This window comes from Rutidosis leptorrhynchoides, chromosome 1 (assembly GCF_046630445.1).
Source record: "Rutidosis leptorrhynchoides isolate AG116_Rl617_1_P2 chromosome 1, CSIRO_AGI_Rlap_v1, whole genome shotgun sequence".
Lineage (NCBI taxonomy): Eukaryota > Viridiplantae > Streptophyta > Magnoliopsida > Asterales > Asteraceae > Rutidosis > Rutidosis leptorrhynchoides.
The window spans coordinates 572,967,409-572,985,000 of NC_092333.1; the positions used below are offsets into that span (position 1 = coordinate 572,967,409).

General features: G+C 32.5%; 1 protein-coding gene and 1 long non-coding RNA gene across 5 annotated transcripts in view; both read left to right on the top strand.

Moving 5' to 3' along the window:
• The first annotated feature begins 12,018 nt into the window (after positions 1–12,018).
• Positions 12,019–14,525, top strand: LOC139882073 (BTB/POZ domain-containing protein FBL11-like). 4 transcript variants are annotated; one of them, XM_071866451.1, is made up of 6 exons: positions 12,019–12,295; positions 12,395–12,460; positions 12,758–12,800; positions 13,394–13,671; positions 13,774–13,919; positions 14,203–14,525. In XM_071866451.1, exons 4-6 carry the CDS (start codon positions 13,647–13,649, stop codon positions 14,332–14,334), a joined length of 303 nt encoding a protein of 100 aa, XP_071722552.1. In that variant the 5' UTR covers positions 12,019–12,295; positions 12,395–12,460; positions 12,758–12,800; positions 13,394–13,646; the 3' UTR covers positions 14,335–14,525. The 4 variants fall into 4 exon arrangements, with proteins under 4 accessions (XP_071722552.1, XP_071722558.1, XP_071722570.1 ...); XM_071866457.1 differs by lacking the exon at positions 12,758–12,800; XM_071866469.1 differs by lacking the exon at positions 12,758–12,800 and having other exon boundaries at positions 13,509–13,671.
• Positions 14,526–16,923: 2,398 nt separating this feature from the next.
• LOC139882099 (uncharacterized) overlaps positions 16,924–17,592 on the top strand; it is a 1,331-nt gene continuing 662 nt past the window's right edge. Inside the window, exons 1-3 of the long non-coding RNA XR_011771776.1 lie at positions 16,924–16,998; positions 17,222–17,290; positions 17,416–17,592. The exon at positions 17,416–17,592 is cut by the window's right edge and continues 662 nt beyond it. This is a non-coding gene — a long non-coding RNA (uncharacterized lncRNA). The remainder of the gene's footprint in view (positions 16,999–17,221; positions 17,291–17,415) is intronic.

Consider the following 17,592-nt stretch of genomic DNA (forward strand, 5'->3'; position numbering starts at 1 on the left):
TTGAGATGGCGCCGTTTGAAGCACTTTATGGTAGAAAGTGCAGGTCTCCGATTTGTTGGAGTGAAGTGGGGGATAGACAGATTACGGGTCCGGAGATTATACAAGAAACTACCGAGAAGATCATCCAAATTCAACAACGGTTGAAAACTGCCCAAAGTCGACAAAAGAGCTACGCTGACATTAAAAGAAAAGATATAGAATTTGAAATTGGAGAGATGGTCATGCTTAAAGTTGCACCTTGGAAAGGCGTTGTTCGATTTGGTAAACGAGGGAAATTAAATCCAAGGTATATTGGACCATTCAAGATTATTGATCGTGTCGGACCAGTAGCTTACCGACTAGAGTTACCTCAACAACTCGCGGCTGTACATAACACTTTCCACGTCTCGAATTTGAAGAAATGTTTTGCTAAAGAAGATCTCACTATTCCGTTAGATGAAATCCAAATCAACGAAAAACTTCAATTCATCGAAGAACCCGTCGAAATAATGGATCGTGAGGTTAAAAGACTTAAGCAAAACAAGATACCAATTGTTAAGGTTCGATGGAATGCTCGTAGAGGACCCGAGTTCACCTGGGAGCGTGAAGATCAGATGAAGAAGAAATACCCGCATCTATTTCCAGAAGATTCGTCAACACCTTCAACAGCTTAAAATTTCGGGACGAAATTTATTTAACGGGTAGGTACTGTAGTGACCCGAACTTTTCCATGTTTATATATATTAATTGAGATTGATATTTACATGATTAAACGTTTCCAACATGTTAAGCAATCAAACTTGTTAAGACTTGATTAATTGAAATAGGTTTCATATAGACAATTGACTACCCAAGTTGACCGGTGATTCACGAACGTTAAAACTTGTAAAAACTATATGATGACATATATATGGTTATATATATAGTTAACATGATATTATGATAAGTAAACATATCATTAAGTATATTAACAATGAACTACATATGTAAAAACAAGACTACTAACTTAATGATTTTTAAACGAGACATATATGTAACGATTATCGTTGTAACGACATTTAAATGTATATATATCATATTAAGATATATTAATATATCATAATATTATGATAATATAATAATTTAACATCTCATTAGATATAATAAATAATGGGTTAACAACATTAATTGAGATCGTTAACTTAAAGGTTTCAAAACAACACTTACATGTAACGACTAACGATGACTTAACGACTCCGTTAAAATGTATATACATGTAGTGTATTTAGATGTATTAAAATACTTTTGGAAGACTTCAAGACATATATCGAAACACTCATACTTAACGAAAATGGTTACAGTTACTTTCCCATTCTTTTCTTTCATCAAGAATTCTAGTCGTATTCTTACCCGTATTATACACAGCTTCAAAACGTACTTACTATGGGTATATACCAATAGGAACTAGCATGGGATTCCACTCTTGATTATGTCATGTATGACTAATCAATTTTAACTTCTACCATGAGCTAGTCAACTAACTAGAACTCCTTTTAACCCCACTCACCACTCACCAATTAACACTCATCATTCACTCCACTTCACTTCCAAATCTCTTTCTAATTCTCTCTCAACACACCCACACTATTATGAACGTATTTTTCCAGTAGTTAATCATCATCTTCATCAAAAATCACTTCAAGAATCAAGCTATAATCATCATAGGAAGAACACTTCAAGAATACTTCAAAAATCCCTTCAAGTTTACTAATTTACTTCCAAGCTTTCTAATCCATTCCAAGTAATCATCTAAGATCAAGAAACCTTTGTTATATACAGTAGGTTATCTTTCTTATTCAAGGTAATATTCATATTCAAACTTTGATTCAATTTCTATAACTATAAACTATCTTAATTCGAGCAAAAATCTTACTTGAACTTGTTTTTGTGTCATGATCCTACTTCAAGAACTTTCAAGCCATCCAAGATCCTTTGAAGCTAGATCATTTCTTGTCACTTCCAGTAGGTTTACCTACTAAACTTGAGGTAGTAATGATGTTCATAACATCATTCGATTCATATATATAAAACTATCTTATTCGAAGGTTTAAACTCGTAATCACTAGAACATAGTTTAGTTAATTCTAAACTTGTTCGCAAACAAAAGTTAATCCTTCTAACTTGACTTTTAAAATTAACTAAACACATGTTCTATATCTATATGATATGCTAACTTAATGATTTAAAACCTGGAAACACGAAAAACACCGTAAAACCGGATTTACGCCGTCGTAGTAACACCGCGGGCTGTTTTGGGTTAGTTAATTAAAAACTATGATAAACTTTGATTTAAAACTTGTTATTCTGAGAAAATGATTTTTATTATGAACATGAAACTATATCCAAAAATTATGGTTAAACTCAAAGTGGAAGTATGTTTTCTAAAATGGTCATCTAGACGTCGTTCTTTCGACTGAAATGACTACCTTTACAAAAACGACTTGTAACTTATTTTTCCGACTATAAACCTATACTTTTTCTGTGTAGATTCATAAAATACAGTTCAATATGAAACCATAGCAATTTGATTCATTCAAAACGGATTTAAAATGAAGAAGTTATGGGTAAAACAAGATTGGATAATTTTTATCATTTTAGCAACGTGAAAATTGGTAACAAATCTATTCCAACCATAACTTAATCAACTTGTATTGTATATTATGTAATCTTGAGATACCATAGACACGTATACAATGTTTCGACCTATCATGTCGACACATCTATATATATTTCGGAACAACCATAGACACTCTATATGTGAATGTTGGAGTTAGCTATACAGGGTTGAGGTTGATTCCAAAATATATATAGTTTGAGTTGTGATCAATACTGAGATACGTATACACTGGGTCGTGGATTGATTCAAGATAATATTTATTGATTTATTTCTGTACATCTAACTGTGGACAACTAGTTGTAGGTTACTAACGAGGACAGCTGACTTAATAAACTTAAAACATCAAAATATATTAAAAGTGTTGTAAATATATTTTGAACATACTTTAATATATATGTATATATTGTTATAGGTTCGTGAATCAACAGTGGCCAAGTCTTACTTCTCGACGAAGTAAAAATCTGTGAAAGTGAGTTATAGTCCCATTTTTAAAATCTAATATTTTTGGGATGAGAATACATGCAGGTTTTATAAATGATTTACAAAATAGACACAAGTACGTGAAACTACATTCTATGGTTGAATTATCGAAATCGAATATGCCCCTTTTTATTAAGTCTGGTAATCTAAGAATTAGGGAACAGACACCCTAATTGACGCGAATCCTAAAGATAGATCTATTGGGCCTAACAAACCCCATCCAAAGTACCGGATGCTTTAGTACTTCGAAATTATATCATATCCGAAGGGTGTCCCGGAATGATGGGGATATTCTTATATATGCATCTTGTTATTGTCGGTTACCAGGTGTTCACCATATGAATGATTTTTATCTCTATGTATGGGATGTGTATTGAAATATGAAATCTTGTGGTCTATTATTATGATTTGATATATATAGGTTAAACCTATAACTCACCAACATTTTTGTTGACGTTTTAAGCATGTTTATTCTCAGGTGATTATTAAGAGCTTCCGCTGTCGCATACTTAAATAAGGACGAGATTTGGAGTCCATGCTTGTATGATATTGTGTAAAAACTGCATTCAAGAAACTTATTTTGTTGTAACATATTTGTATTGTAAACCATTATGTAATGGTCGTGTGTAAACAGGATATTTTAGATTATCATTATTTGATAATCTACGTAAAGCTTTTTAAACCTTTATTGATGAAATAAAGGTTATGGTTTGTTTTAAAATGAATGCAGTCTTTGAAAAACGTCTCATATAGAGGTCAAAACCTCGCAACGAAATCAATTAATATGGAACGTTTTTAATCAATAAGAACGGGACATTTCACATATGAAGCAGCCTCTCTGCTCTACAGAATAGGGAGGGACGACTTCCTCTACCTGGGGACCGATAGGTATCCGTGGGTGGAGGAATGACTTCCCTTTTACTTTAGGGTAGAGGAAAGGACTGTCTACATCTAACCCCCCCCCCCCCCCCCAATACTCCACTCTAGTGGAATTGGGTATTGTTGTTGTTGTTGTAGGTGTTTGATGAAATGTTCAGATGACGAGTTTCTTAGTCGGACTCTGTAGTTCCACGGGTCATTAACTAAATAACTTTAGCATTTACGTTCACTTAATACTTAAAATATATCATTAAACTGTTTCGTTTAAACAAACTCGTGGTTTCACGGGTCATTTTACTAGTCTTTTAGAACTCGCAAAGTTTTTTTTTTTTTTTTTTTTTTTATCTCATCACAAATTATATTATTTTAAATTTTAATAGAAAAGACAAGGAAGGGTACAGACATTATACAACATTACGTCAAATCTTATTTAAATTTATGTTTTCTTGATGCGTTATATTCAAATATCGCTAAATTTGAATTCCATAAAAATTTGTTTATTACATATATCTCTAATATAATAACAATAATCATAATCATCATCATAATCCTATCATAAAAAATAATATAATAATTATAATTATAATAATAACTAATCATATCATAATCATAGATATAATAGAATTCTAAGAATAGTGGGATCTTTCAGTGATTAACTAATGAAATATTGGTTAATAATCTAATTTAATGGTTAAATTTGCTTTTTAAATAATTGATAGTTGAGATTAAGTATGCTTTGCTAATTTTCATTTTATTCCATTTTGTTATTATAATATATATAGAGAATAGAGATAGATATTATTACAGAATATTTTTTTTATTTAAATTACGATTATAATTGTATTAAATTAAAAATAAAAATAAAAGGTGTTAGAAAAGGAGTCCGTATAAGACCTTTCACAGCGGGAGCGTGGTTGGAGCGCCACTCCCGCCGCCGTTGATTCACGCCGTTGTTAGCGGCCGCCTTAGGGGCGCCGTTGAATCGACCGTGGTTCGAAATGCTCGACAACGAAAGTTTGGAGGACGGAGTACATGATTGTTTTTGTATTTATTTTATTTTTTAAGCTTCATAAAAAAAGAAAAAATGGTGTCTGTAACTCTGTATATGCGTATCTATATTATGTATATGAAATGGGAAAGCAATGGTAAAGAGATGAGATATATGATAGATGGGCAGGTGTTTGGTTGGAATCACAAGGGTTTTTTTACATTTTTTAGTTAGTAATAAAATAATACTGTAACAAGTGTTGTGTAAGGATTCTTTTACATTTTTAATTTTTAATAATAATAATTAATAATAATAATAATAATAATAATAATAATAATAATAATAATAATAATAATAATAATAATAATATAGTAATAATAATAATAATAATAATATTATTATTATTATTATTATTATTATTATTATTAATTAATAACTGTAATAATAATAATAATCATAATAATAATAAAATATAAATGTGGGGTGAATGTGGTTGGTGTGATGGATGTTAGTAAATGTGGTTGAGAATGTAATTGAAAGAAGCTATTGAAGTGGCGCTGATGTGACAGTAGTGTAATTCGGTGTCATGAATAAGAGTGGTCTAATTCACCTGTGTTCATGCCACCTAAGAAGCAAACTGTACAAACACCCTGAGCACTATGAATCATGAAGGGAGAAGGAACTTTATTATACCTAAAACTTAACACTTTTATTTTCAATTATTCATTCAATGAACTGATCAAGAAACAAGACAAATATTAAAGAGAATTGATCATATGGTTTATATATGTACTCTTTTTAAAGGCATCAAATGATTCAATTGAGTTACAATTAAGCCAAACTTTAAAATCTCATAATTAACAAGATACAACGATCTTTTTTGAACGACTAATTAAAAATTTAACATTTCAAAATTAAAACTAATTATACTAAAAAATTTCAGCACAAAAATTAAAAACTACAAAACTCGCGTCTACTTACAACATGATCCGTGAAAAAAAAAAAAAAAGAATTTATAATAAGCTTTCCTCATACTAAAAAGGGTATGTTTAGCAAAACTAGCTAGTAGCTATTAGTTTTTTATATATATTTTGATGTTTGGTAGAGTTGCTGAATGTGTTAGATAAATAATAAAATCTAAAAGCTAAATGCTACTCGTAGTAACTTTTAACTTTTACGGAGTAGTTTTTTCTCCAAGTCTAACACTTTAAACTCCTTTAACCAAATAATGATAACTTTAAGTGTTTATGTAGTTTTTCTAAAAAGATTTTCAAATGAAATTCAAGTTAAATTCCCACTAGCTACATTTGAAACCTTACTTTAAAAAATATCAGTTTTCGTTATCACAAGTGGTTAAAGAGTAGATTAAATGATACAGTACAATTACAATTTATATTTATATCATGTAAAAACAAAAATAAAAATAAATTAAAACAAGTAGGAGGTCAATGACATGCACTCATACCTTATCCTAAGACCACTTGTATCGTTATATGCGTTTCTTACTCGTGTTTCTTGCTTTTTGCACCTTTTTAGTGATTAGGACGTGTTTTTTTGGATGGAGTAATGGTGGTGTTAGTTAGTAGTATTGTAATGATGTGTTAAAATTTAACTGAGTTAAGCATTAAATGGGGATAAAAATATTATTTTTAAATTTAATAATAAAAAAAAGAAACGCATGTTTCTTCTTCCGTTGGAATCAAACGCAAAGCAAAGAAACGCCTAAAGTGACACACATATACGGCTGGATATGGCGTTTCTTCTTCGCCACATCACCAAGTGACGCCGTCACTTGATACCCATACAAATTGTCTAAGTGGTTAAAGAGTAGATTAAATGATACTCTCTAGTCCAACATTAATAGTTCAAAGACAAAATAAACAGACAAAAATACACAGTTTAAAAAAATGTATAAAAGTATTGTACTTTCTGTTTACTTTTCGGTTTTACTCTTACATTTTCTTTCTCTTTTAATCCCATTCACATACATTAAGAGCATAATAGAACTTTACTTTATTATTCTTATTTATATATAAAAGTAGACTATTAATTTGGAAAAACCTAAAATCTAATCGGGAGTACAATTTTTATCAAGTAAAAAACAAAATGGTTTCAATGGTTTAAAGTTCAGTAAGCTTGATAGGTTTTTGGTTTCGGAAGATTTCAACAATATATGGGGTGAGCTCTCGGTACTTGCCTTAGAAAGAAAGTTATCCGATCATCGCCCCATAATACTCCGTGATAGATGCATTGATTTTGGGCCAAAACCTACAAAAATCATTGACGAGTGGTTCGAGTTGGAAGGATCGGCTGAAGTAATAAAGGAAACTTGGAATAGTAACTCGATTCAACGGTATAGAGGCTGGCGAGAAGATCTTAAACTTTGCAATAAATTAAAAAGTGTAAAGTTTGCTCTTAAAGAGTGGAGTCAAAAAACCATGGGAAAACTTGATGTTGAAATTGAAGAACTGAAACAGGCTGCTACAAATTGGGAATTAGAAGAGGAAAGTAGGGACTTACCTGATACCCATCGAATGGAAGGATGGAAACGCGGAGGAAGTGGGCTGAAAAAGAAAAAAAAATCAAACATGGCTAAACAAAAATCTCGGGTTACGTGGGTTGTCGACGGCGATGAAAATACGAAATTCTTTCATTCTACAATTAAAAGGAGGCACTCAAAACGAAACATTCGGGGACTGACCATCAACGAGATATGGAGTGAGGATCCGATCGATGTTAAACAGGAGGTGTTTAATCACTTCCAGGCTCGGTTCAAAAAAAGAAACGACAGTGGCAGCATGAAATTTTCGAATACTGGGATTCACACACCATTAAACTTGCTCTCCACATCACAAGCTGACAGTTTAGAGGTTCAGTTTTTGGAAGGAGAAATTCTTGAGGCTTTGAATGAGTGTTGTAGCTCTAAAGCTCCGGGTCCGGATGGGTTTAAGTTTGGCTTCTTTAAGAAACATTGGGATTTGATCAAAGATGAATTTTTAATCGCGCTTAATAAGTTCTGGGAAAAGGGAGAAATCTCGAATGAGTGTAATGCTTCGTTTATCACTCTAGTGCCAAAGAAAGTGGATCTGATAGGCTTGAATGACTTCCATCCTATAAGCTTAATTGGTTGTTACTACAAATTACTTGCCAAGATATTATCCATTAGGATTAGAAAGGTGGTTCCAAACCTTATTGGCCATGAACAAAGTGCCTTTCTAAAAGGGAGATACATTCTAGATGGGGCTCTTATTGCAAACGAAGCTATCGAGTTTTTAAACAAGCACAAATTGAAGAGTATCATCTTTAAAGTTGATTTTGAAAAGGCCTTTGATAGCCTAAGTTGGGAGTTTCTTTTGGAGATGATGAGGAAAATGGGGTTCGGTGATAGATGGAGGAAATGGATGCTTGCTTGCTTCAAGTCGGCTACCGTATCCGTTTTAGTTAATGGATCCCCAACATCCGAGTTCAAGTTAGAAAGGGTGTGAGGTAAGGCTTCCTCTTTATCATTGCGGCGGAAGGTTTGAACATGCTCACCAAAAAAGCAATCGAAGTAGATCTTTACAAAGGGGTTAAAATTGGGTCGGATAAAGTGTTGATTTCACACCTTCAATACGCGGACGAAACGATCTTTTTAGGCGAATGGAATAGGAAAAACTTTTGTAATCTCATGAAGTTGCTTGGTTGTTTCGAAAGGGCGTCAGGACTAAAAATCAACTATCAAAAAAGTCAAATCTTTGGTCTAGGAGTGAGAAAGGATGAAGTGGATGGGATGGCCTTGCGGGTTTCGTGTAAAGTTGGGGAATTCCCGTTTACTTATTTAGGGATACCTATCGGGAAGAATATGAATCGGGTCGAAAGTTGGAAATCGGTGATTGATAAGTTCAACACAAGACTCGCTGAGTGGAAGGCGAAAACGATTTCATTTGGTGGACGGTTAACGCTTGTAAAGTCGGTTCTAAATAGTTTACCGCTATATTACTTCTCTCTCTTTCGTGCCCCTTCGAGTGTCATTAAATCCCTTGAGAGTATTAGACGAAATTTTTTTTGGGTCGGGTCGGGTGAGCGTTCAAAAATTATTTGGATAAAATGGGACGATTCTCTTATGCTTATGGCAAAGGAGGTCTTAATACCGGGTCTCTTAAGGGGGGAAAATCTTGCTCTTTTGGGCAAATGGTTTTGGCGGGCCAAAACCGAACCAAATTCTCTTTGGGTTCGTGTTCTAAAAAGTATATATGGTTCTAATGGGCTACTCGTTCCTATGGGCCCTAACAAGCCGCAAGGGAAAGGTAGTGTGTGGATAAATATTGTGCGTGCAGGTTGCGATATAAATATGACAGGCGTGAGCTTCATCGGTTCGATTATCAAACAGATTGGCGACGGCAGCAACACTATTTACTGGGACGATCTATGGCTAACAGATTCACCACTTAGGGAGAGGTTTCGAAGGCTTTACCATCTCGAATCAGACAAGACAGCATCAGTTAAAGATCGAGTTTCATGGGAAGAGCAGTCGCAGCGGTTTTCTTGGAGGTGGAAAAGAGATATTATTGGTCGAGCAAACGATGAACTTCAGCAATTAACCAACCTTATTGGGGTTTATTGTTACACGGCTTTGTCGCACGTTTTGATACTCAGTACTGCTATTACTATTATTATTAGTCCATCAACGTCTTCATTACGGAGTCTTAGCCCCAAATTCGAAGCCGTGTAACAATAAACTCCAATAAGAATCAAATAGTTTTTGTCTCAATAAGCAACAACATGTGTTACTAATATATAATTGAAACCAAATCTTAAATTCAACAAGTCCCTAATATATGAACATAAACACACTTTCAATTACGAAATACCCAAATCGAACAATTTAACGAATTATTACTTGACTGGGGAAAAAAAATGGATCAAAATGATGAGAGTGTGAAAAACCCTGTAATAAATTGAACAATCACCAGCGATGTTGACGATGGAAAATAAAATGGATATGAAACCTATGTTATGAATTTGGAAGTGATAAAAGCTGTTGTAGAAGAAAAGAACGTTTAATTTGAACGGTAATACGAACCAATTACGGAGTATAAAATAAGATGCGGGTGCACATTGGAAAAACAAATACAGATCTGCAAAATATTTAAATTTGAATTTGATTACATGAGTAGATTAGAAAATTACAATAAAATTTTGCAAATATTATTTATCACTATATCACTATATACATTAAAAGAGAGTCTCGATTAGCTAATAATTGTTTTCAAAACCCCTTTAATTATCGTTAGATTAAAAAATTACAGTTTAATAACCCTCGATCCAACGGTCCCTAATCATCCATTTAAAATATTATCTAATAAATCATTGTTAATCAAAATTATACCTTATATACCCTTAAAAAAAAAAAAACTCGCGTACCTTAATTCTATTCGGATCCTTACCCACCAAATTACGGGCTAAATCCCTAAATCAATTCATCTTCTTCATCTCTTCCAGACCTATCTTCTTCATCAAGTAATCGGTGGTTCTATTTCAATACGGTACGTAAACCAATTATTCCTCATTGAAGACGAATAATTATAAGACCCGCGGTTTATAATGTTGAAATAATCATTGATTCTGAATTTGTAATTTTGTATTTTTATTTATTTTGAAAGAGCTAAAGTGGGTCAAGTATTGAATGATTATGTACAATGGTGCTAACACTAGAAAGTTTGGTGTTGTAATCAACCTTAAGCTGGTAAGTGTTTGTTTTGATTGCAATTTTAGTTTACATTATATTTATGTGTTGGTATTGGAAGTGTTAGCCTAATTTTTGTGGCTCTTTTTTGGAACTTTGCACATTGATGATGCTAGGGTTATCATAGGATATACTGGATGATTATTTATCTGCTACAACTTTTTGCTATAACTTTATCATACAACTTTTGATAAGGTAAGAAAGATATATTTATACTTAGGCGACATTTTGTTTTAAAAGGTATTTGTATTTGTATGCATACCAGTCGTTTGATAAAATGTCGGTGATAACAAGTTTTAGATAGTTTATATTCATAATGAATTATTGAATTTATGATTAATTTGTTAGATTGGTTTATTCGTTCTTTTGCCATTGCCCAGCAGGGCATGAAACTTAATGGGGATTGAAAGTTTCAACATAAATGTTTTAAAGTTCGTGTATAGACTGCACATGTAAGTATACAAGGACCGGCGATTATTCATTGCTACCCAAAGTTCTCCATTTTCATTTGTTCTCACATTGTCTGGAATCCAGGTAAAATGGCCATCACTTCATCATAATATAGTTAGAAATGTATGTATGTGAGTGCTGGCTATATATGTATCATCACTAATAGGTCAAGGAAAAAATGGTTAAATAGGTTCGAAAAGGTCGAAAAGGTCAGGCTGGTCCAGTATGTCATACAAAATGTATTTTAATATGTGAGACCTACCAAAATATATTTTAGTGAAAATATTAATTCGACAAAGTAATCATTTAGAGTATTAAATAAAAGTTGGAGAAGTGTTCTGGATAGTGATAGAATGCGAACTAACACGACAAATTACCCATGTTAACCCATTACCTAACCCATTTGACCTAACTAGATTGCCACCTCTAGCTACAACTGTTCGCTCTTTAGCTAAAATGGAATTACTCTGAACCAACCTAATTTTAATTTGAAATTATCACAATAACATATATGTAATTGAGCTTTAAACTTTGCCATAAATAAAATTTGTGCAAACATGATAACTTATATGCTAAACTAATTAATATAACATTGTAATTAACATGAAGCAGGTCAAAGTTATGACTATTCTGCTATATCTAATTACAACTTTGATTGAGGATTTATTAGAAACAATTGAATATTAGTATCACATAACAATCTGCACATGTGACCTTATACAGTAAGAATGATGCTCAGTTATTTCCGTTTTCTAATTTAATAAGTATTCTTGACTTTGTGCAATAAATGCATATAGCAAATTAGTTGATATCGTTCACAAACATTCATATAGCCACCTTCCGTGTAGAGCTTCGAAGCATATTACTAAGAAGCGGTTACAGATTTACCGTATTGAAGCTAGAGGTTAGAAGCTTTAGCATATTGAATGATAGATCTAAGTAAGAGAGTTGCACTAAATACGAGATCTCGTGCAGGATTTGGCTACTCAAATTATAGAGATCTAGGCCTCTTAATTCCTTCAGACGAGAAATATCAGACGAGATTTGAGAGTCAGAAAGATTTGGTCATGGGTTTGTTTTGAATGAATGTACTTACGAAAATATATGCAATGAATACTGGGTGTCGATTTTAACTTGGGTAAAACTGATCATTATTTGGTTTAAATTCAAGAATTCTTATCATATTTCATTTACTCAGTGTTTGTAAAGCGTATTATTTTGTATGTTACTGTTGTAGGTGAGCCAAATGGGTCAAGAGGAATATGCGTATTATTTTCCGAACTGCGAGCTATTAGATTAAGGGGTATGTGAAGGTCATTTTTTGATTTAATGGTTATAAAGTTGGTTTTTGAAATCTTTATTTGCTAATAAATATTGTCTTTTAATGTATAATAAAGGGAAGGGATATATTACAAAAATTAGGGTTTGAGGCTTCCCCTAAAAACGTCACGATGGCTGTTGTAGCCACCATCCCGGCCGTTGTTTCTATCTTCGCCGTTAAATTCGGTTCATGTTTGAGTATTTGATTTTTTTTTGCATATTTTTGATTTTTATTTGAAGAAGTTCATACCCAATCTTACATTTTCTTTTGTTGGTGCAGTGTCCTGAATAATCACTTGGAACTATTTATATCGATTATATAGGTGATAAGAACAAGAAATCTGTTTCGAGTTAAAGATTGTTGAACTGTACTGTAATTGCCATCTGTAGCTGTCATTTTATTATGGTTAGATTTTTATTATGGTTAGGTTAGATTTTTATTGGGGTAGGGCGGTATCTCCAGAGAACTCTTTTTATTATGGTTAGATTTTTATTTATTACAAGGTTCATCTAAATAACAAAAGTAACCCATGAGGTTTTATTTCTTTATGGATACTGACTGTTTGGTGTGTTTTACTCATTACGTTTGTAACAGAAAAGTTATTATAGACGGAAAGCGGGGGAAGCAAATTTTTTTTTTTTTTCGTTTTTTTGAAAAAACTTTGTTAAATCTGTTTGGGATAAGAAGTTACCCAAATATACCCACTCAGAAGTAACTAGGTTGAAATTGCCACCTCTAGTGATGTTCTTCCTATATCTATTCATTTAAGGGCAATGATATTTAACTCTCATTTGTTAAATCTGCTTTCCCATTTGTTGCATTTGTCACTATTTGTTTTTATATATATATATATATATATATATATATATATATATATATATATATATATATATATATTGTGTCATTTTGTTGCAGATTTTTTCTTCGAAGTATATCTGATATATGTCATTCCTTAACTTATCTAAGCATTAGAGGGTGTACATTCATAAGTGATACTGGAATATCTTATCTTATATGCAAATGTTTGAAGCTGAACTCGATTGTGGCATGTGACACATTTTTTGGACAAGAATCAATTCTGGCACTTTGTTCTTCAAATAGTGCTGGTTGTGATCATACTTTTTCCGAACCGAATGGAAAGAACATTCCCCGAGGTTCTAATCTTCAAATGCTGTATATTGGCGGCTGCAAAGGTCCGTTAGTCATCACTTATCTTGTTATAATTGCTAATCTAATCTAATTATTAAGTGAATACGAATTGATATAATCGACATGTTATTTTCCTGTTTAAACAGGCATCAACATGACTTCTTTTTCCAAGCATATGTCTCAAGCATACAAATTGAAGAATCTTTGTTTGAGGGAAACTGAAGTGGTTGATAACTGCCTTTTAAATTTCTCTGGTTCTTCATTAGAGGATCTTGATGTTTCCAATACCAAGGTATGCATATATAGTTAACGAAAACTGTATTTTGTAGGTAACAGATTTGTTTTGTGGGCTTTATTAAACTATGCTTTGAAGTCTAGAATTTACGTAAACTAACCTTGCCTCTTTTCCAAAATTACTTTAGGTTGATAGCACAAATTGTTTCCCTTTGTTCAGTTTTATCTCTTGGAATATGTGTGACAAATGAAAATTGTGAATTAATAAATCTTCTATAAGATGTTAAAGATTATCATTTTGTGTATTTTGTTACCAATTTACATTGTTCTACTTATTTCAGGTTTCTACTGCTGCTGTGGCTTATGTTATCGCTAGAAATTCTAGTTTGAAATGTTTAAAAGCTCGAGGATGTAACAATTTACACCTGCAAACTGAAGGGGAATTTTTTTTTGGGCAAAAACTTGTACTTTGACCTTGGAAAGTCCTGCAATTTGGATGAAATTAGTGTTGGGTGGGGATTTTCATACTCGTCTCTAACGGATTTGAAGCCTTCCATTTCATTGCTTAAATCAATAGAAGTGGGCTTAGGTGGATTTTTAGGCCATGATGGGCTGAAATTGCTACCTACAATTTGTCCTTTGTTGGAGTCGGTAGTTTTGTATTTTCAGGTATAGTATACATGTAGTATCTCCATACATTTTCCACACATTTATTTTTTCAGCATTTATTTCTTTTATATATTTGTTTCTTTATCTATTTGTGCATAAATAATATATAATATTATACTCTGTATAACATATACTACGTACTCTATATATTAATACTAGTTTTTAAGAGCCCGTGCGTTGCACGGTGCTGGCTAATCAAAACTAAGTATAAAATACGAATGAACTTATTAACAAATAACAAAACATCTTACATATGTTACAGTATCTGGAGTTATTTTGATTGTACCATTTGGTTTTCTTTGATTTGGTTCCATTATGTTACAGTTTATGGATAATTCACTAAAATCTAACGCAATTGGCAGCTTTAAAATAACTATTGGCAGCTTTTTTTCATAACATATACTACGTACTCTATATATTAATATATAATATAGTCCATACATGTACTATATACATTAAATAGAGTCTCGATTAGTTAATAAATGTTTTTAAAATCTCCTTAATTACCATTAGATTAGAAAATTACATTATAATACCTTTTGATCCAACGGTCCTTAATCATCCACTAAAAATATTAACTAATAAATCAATTGTTAAAACACTCATCCCTAAAATACTCTTCTAATCTAATAATTAAAAAAAAAAAAAAACACGGGAGAAAAATAAAAAATAAGGGGTTACGTTCATTCAACAAAACCCTAACTTCCTCTCCTAACCAAATCATCCACGCCGATCAATCAAGAAACGATTTGGATCCATATCAATTGTAAGTATAAAGTTTTTACATCTGATTCGAGTTTTACATGATCAAAAGGTAACAAAAATCCTGGCTTTTGTTAATTATACTCATTGAAGAGACTGCATATCTCTTTGCCTAATTGGCTAGATCGTGAACCCTAGCAATCGTGAACCACATCATGTTGTTGTTAGCTGTTTAATTCCCATCTTTTTCTTTGGCAGAAAATAACAATCGATGGAAGACCATATCGCTGCATAGAAGTTTTTCAGATTGGAATTCTATCGAACCAGTGATTTATGGTATGAACTAGGGTTTAATAGCAGATTCTGTGAAGTTCCTAGCTACATCGTATTATTCTGTTTTTCAATTTCTATATGTTGTATTTTGTAGAAGTCATTCGTTAGTAGGAATATCAGTTAGAGTTTTTGCTGTGATTGAAATCATGAAGTCTTGATGAGCATTTATAAAGTTGTAGCCTTTTTTATTTATTGATTATTTTTCACTTGAAGTTTAAAAGAAATTTGGAGATTCCCTAAACGGGAACTTGGGACAAGTTTGAGTTTGGTGTATTATGCATTCATGGTTTTTGTAGTCCAGCTTATTGTAGTAGTATGCCACATTTGCCACTATATTTGAATCATAAAAATACTTCAAAGTGCTAAAATTGGTTTGTAGTAGTTTTACATCGATGCACAATTGCACATGAACGTTTTGCACAGTAAATTTGAAAACTTCATCATTCATCCTGGGTAACGATTGTACTGTCAATTTTTAAAGGGGTGATACATACAATTGTTGATAGTCGTGCTAACTGAGTTGGGGGTTATATTAATTAGTTATTTAACCGCCTATTACATGTTTCAGGTGACTTGTTGATGTTATTGTATGTATCACTAGATGAAAAAGTCTTGCCAACTACAAATGGCCAATTGAAGCCTCCTCTAGGAAAGCATCGTTTGAAGGTTAGATTTACCTGATATCTTACCTTTGTCAGCTGCATATTTTGTATTTTTGTATACACTTTACGTGTCAATACGTTAACGGAAGTTACATTATTTCAATGATAGTAGTTATTTTCAAATGAATTAATCTATTTTGTATGCGTTAGAATAATAGTGGCTGGCTTTTGACTTGTTTGACCTCTTTATACGCGGTTAACCTCTTAGAGACGAACCACAACAAGAATCAACTTATTTATATGCCAATAGTTCGAATAATGCCACCTTCATGTCCTCACCTTGTGTTGCATTCAGTTTATTATAATATGCACTCTTAGTTGTATTTTCTCTTCTCATGGATGGTTTTATTATACGCTTGCAGATCGTGGAGTTCCTTTCAGTTCTGTTGAAGACTGGGAATGAAATAGCAAAAAACAAATTAATCAGCTCGGGAACTATACAAAGAGTTATTGATCTTTTCTTTGAGTAAGATATTTCTAATACATCTCTTTTGATGTTCTTAGAATGTACAAAATATAGTTTTGTTACTCAATTGTCATGTTGTCAACCATGGTCTAATTAATATGCATACACATGTATGATGCATATTCTTACAGTTTCTTGTACTATTAATTGATGCAGGTACCCGTACAATAATGCTTTGCATCTAGAAAATACTACTAAACACTATCACACATATAGCATGTATTTTCTACGATTTCAGGGTCCATAAGAGAGAGCACCAACAACCCTTGTGGCAGTTCCAACTGCACAACATGCTCAAGTGCTCAGTGAGTGTCCTTTTTATTTCATTTTTTTATTTGCATTATGTTGTTGGAGGGTTATTTTAATGAGATTGTAATAGAACTAAACATGTAAAACTAATTATGATGTCGTTGCTTATAATATGTTTCACAAATGCTCCTTATTGTTCTATATATATACTTATACTTATGGTGTCTCTATTGTTCTAGATATGCTCTCACAATCCATGTAGTGTTTGTTTTTTTGCAGGAAGTTCACTTAATAAAATAGTCAGGCATGTTTCCTTTGCAGTGATGGATGATCGTTTTTGTGCATATGGTAAGTTGTTTCCTTTTGTTTTCTCATTCTTTCATTCTTCAGTTGGTTGTTGTTATAATGAGATTGTTTCAGCCGCTTCTAATTTGGGTCCCGCCGTTGCGTTGGGGGTTCCATCGTTTCATCAGCAAGTTGGACCAACATATACTTTTTCTGCGGTGTTTGACTATTCAGGTTGCACCTTTCTTGCTACTGTAATTGCCATCTGTAGCTGTCATTTCTTCCTGTTGTGCAACTATCGATAATTAAAGATTATTAGTTTGAAAGTCCTTATAGTTTTTTATGTCTTGAATTCTTTGTTTTCA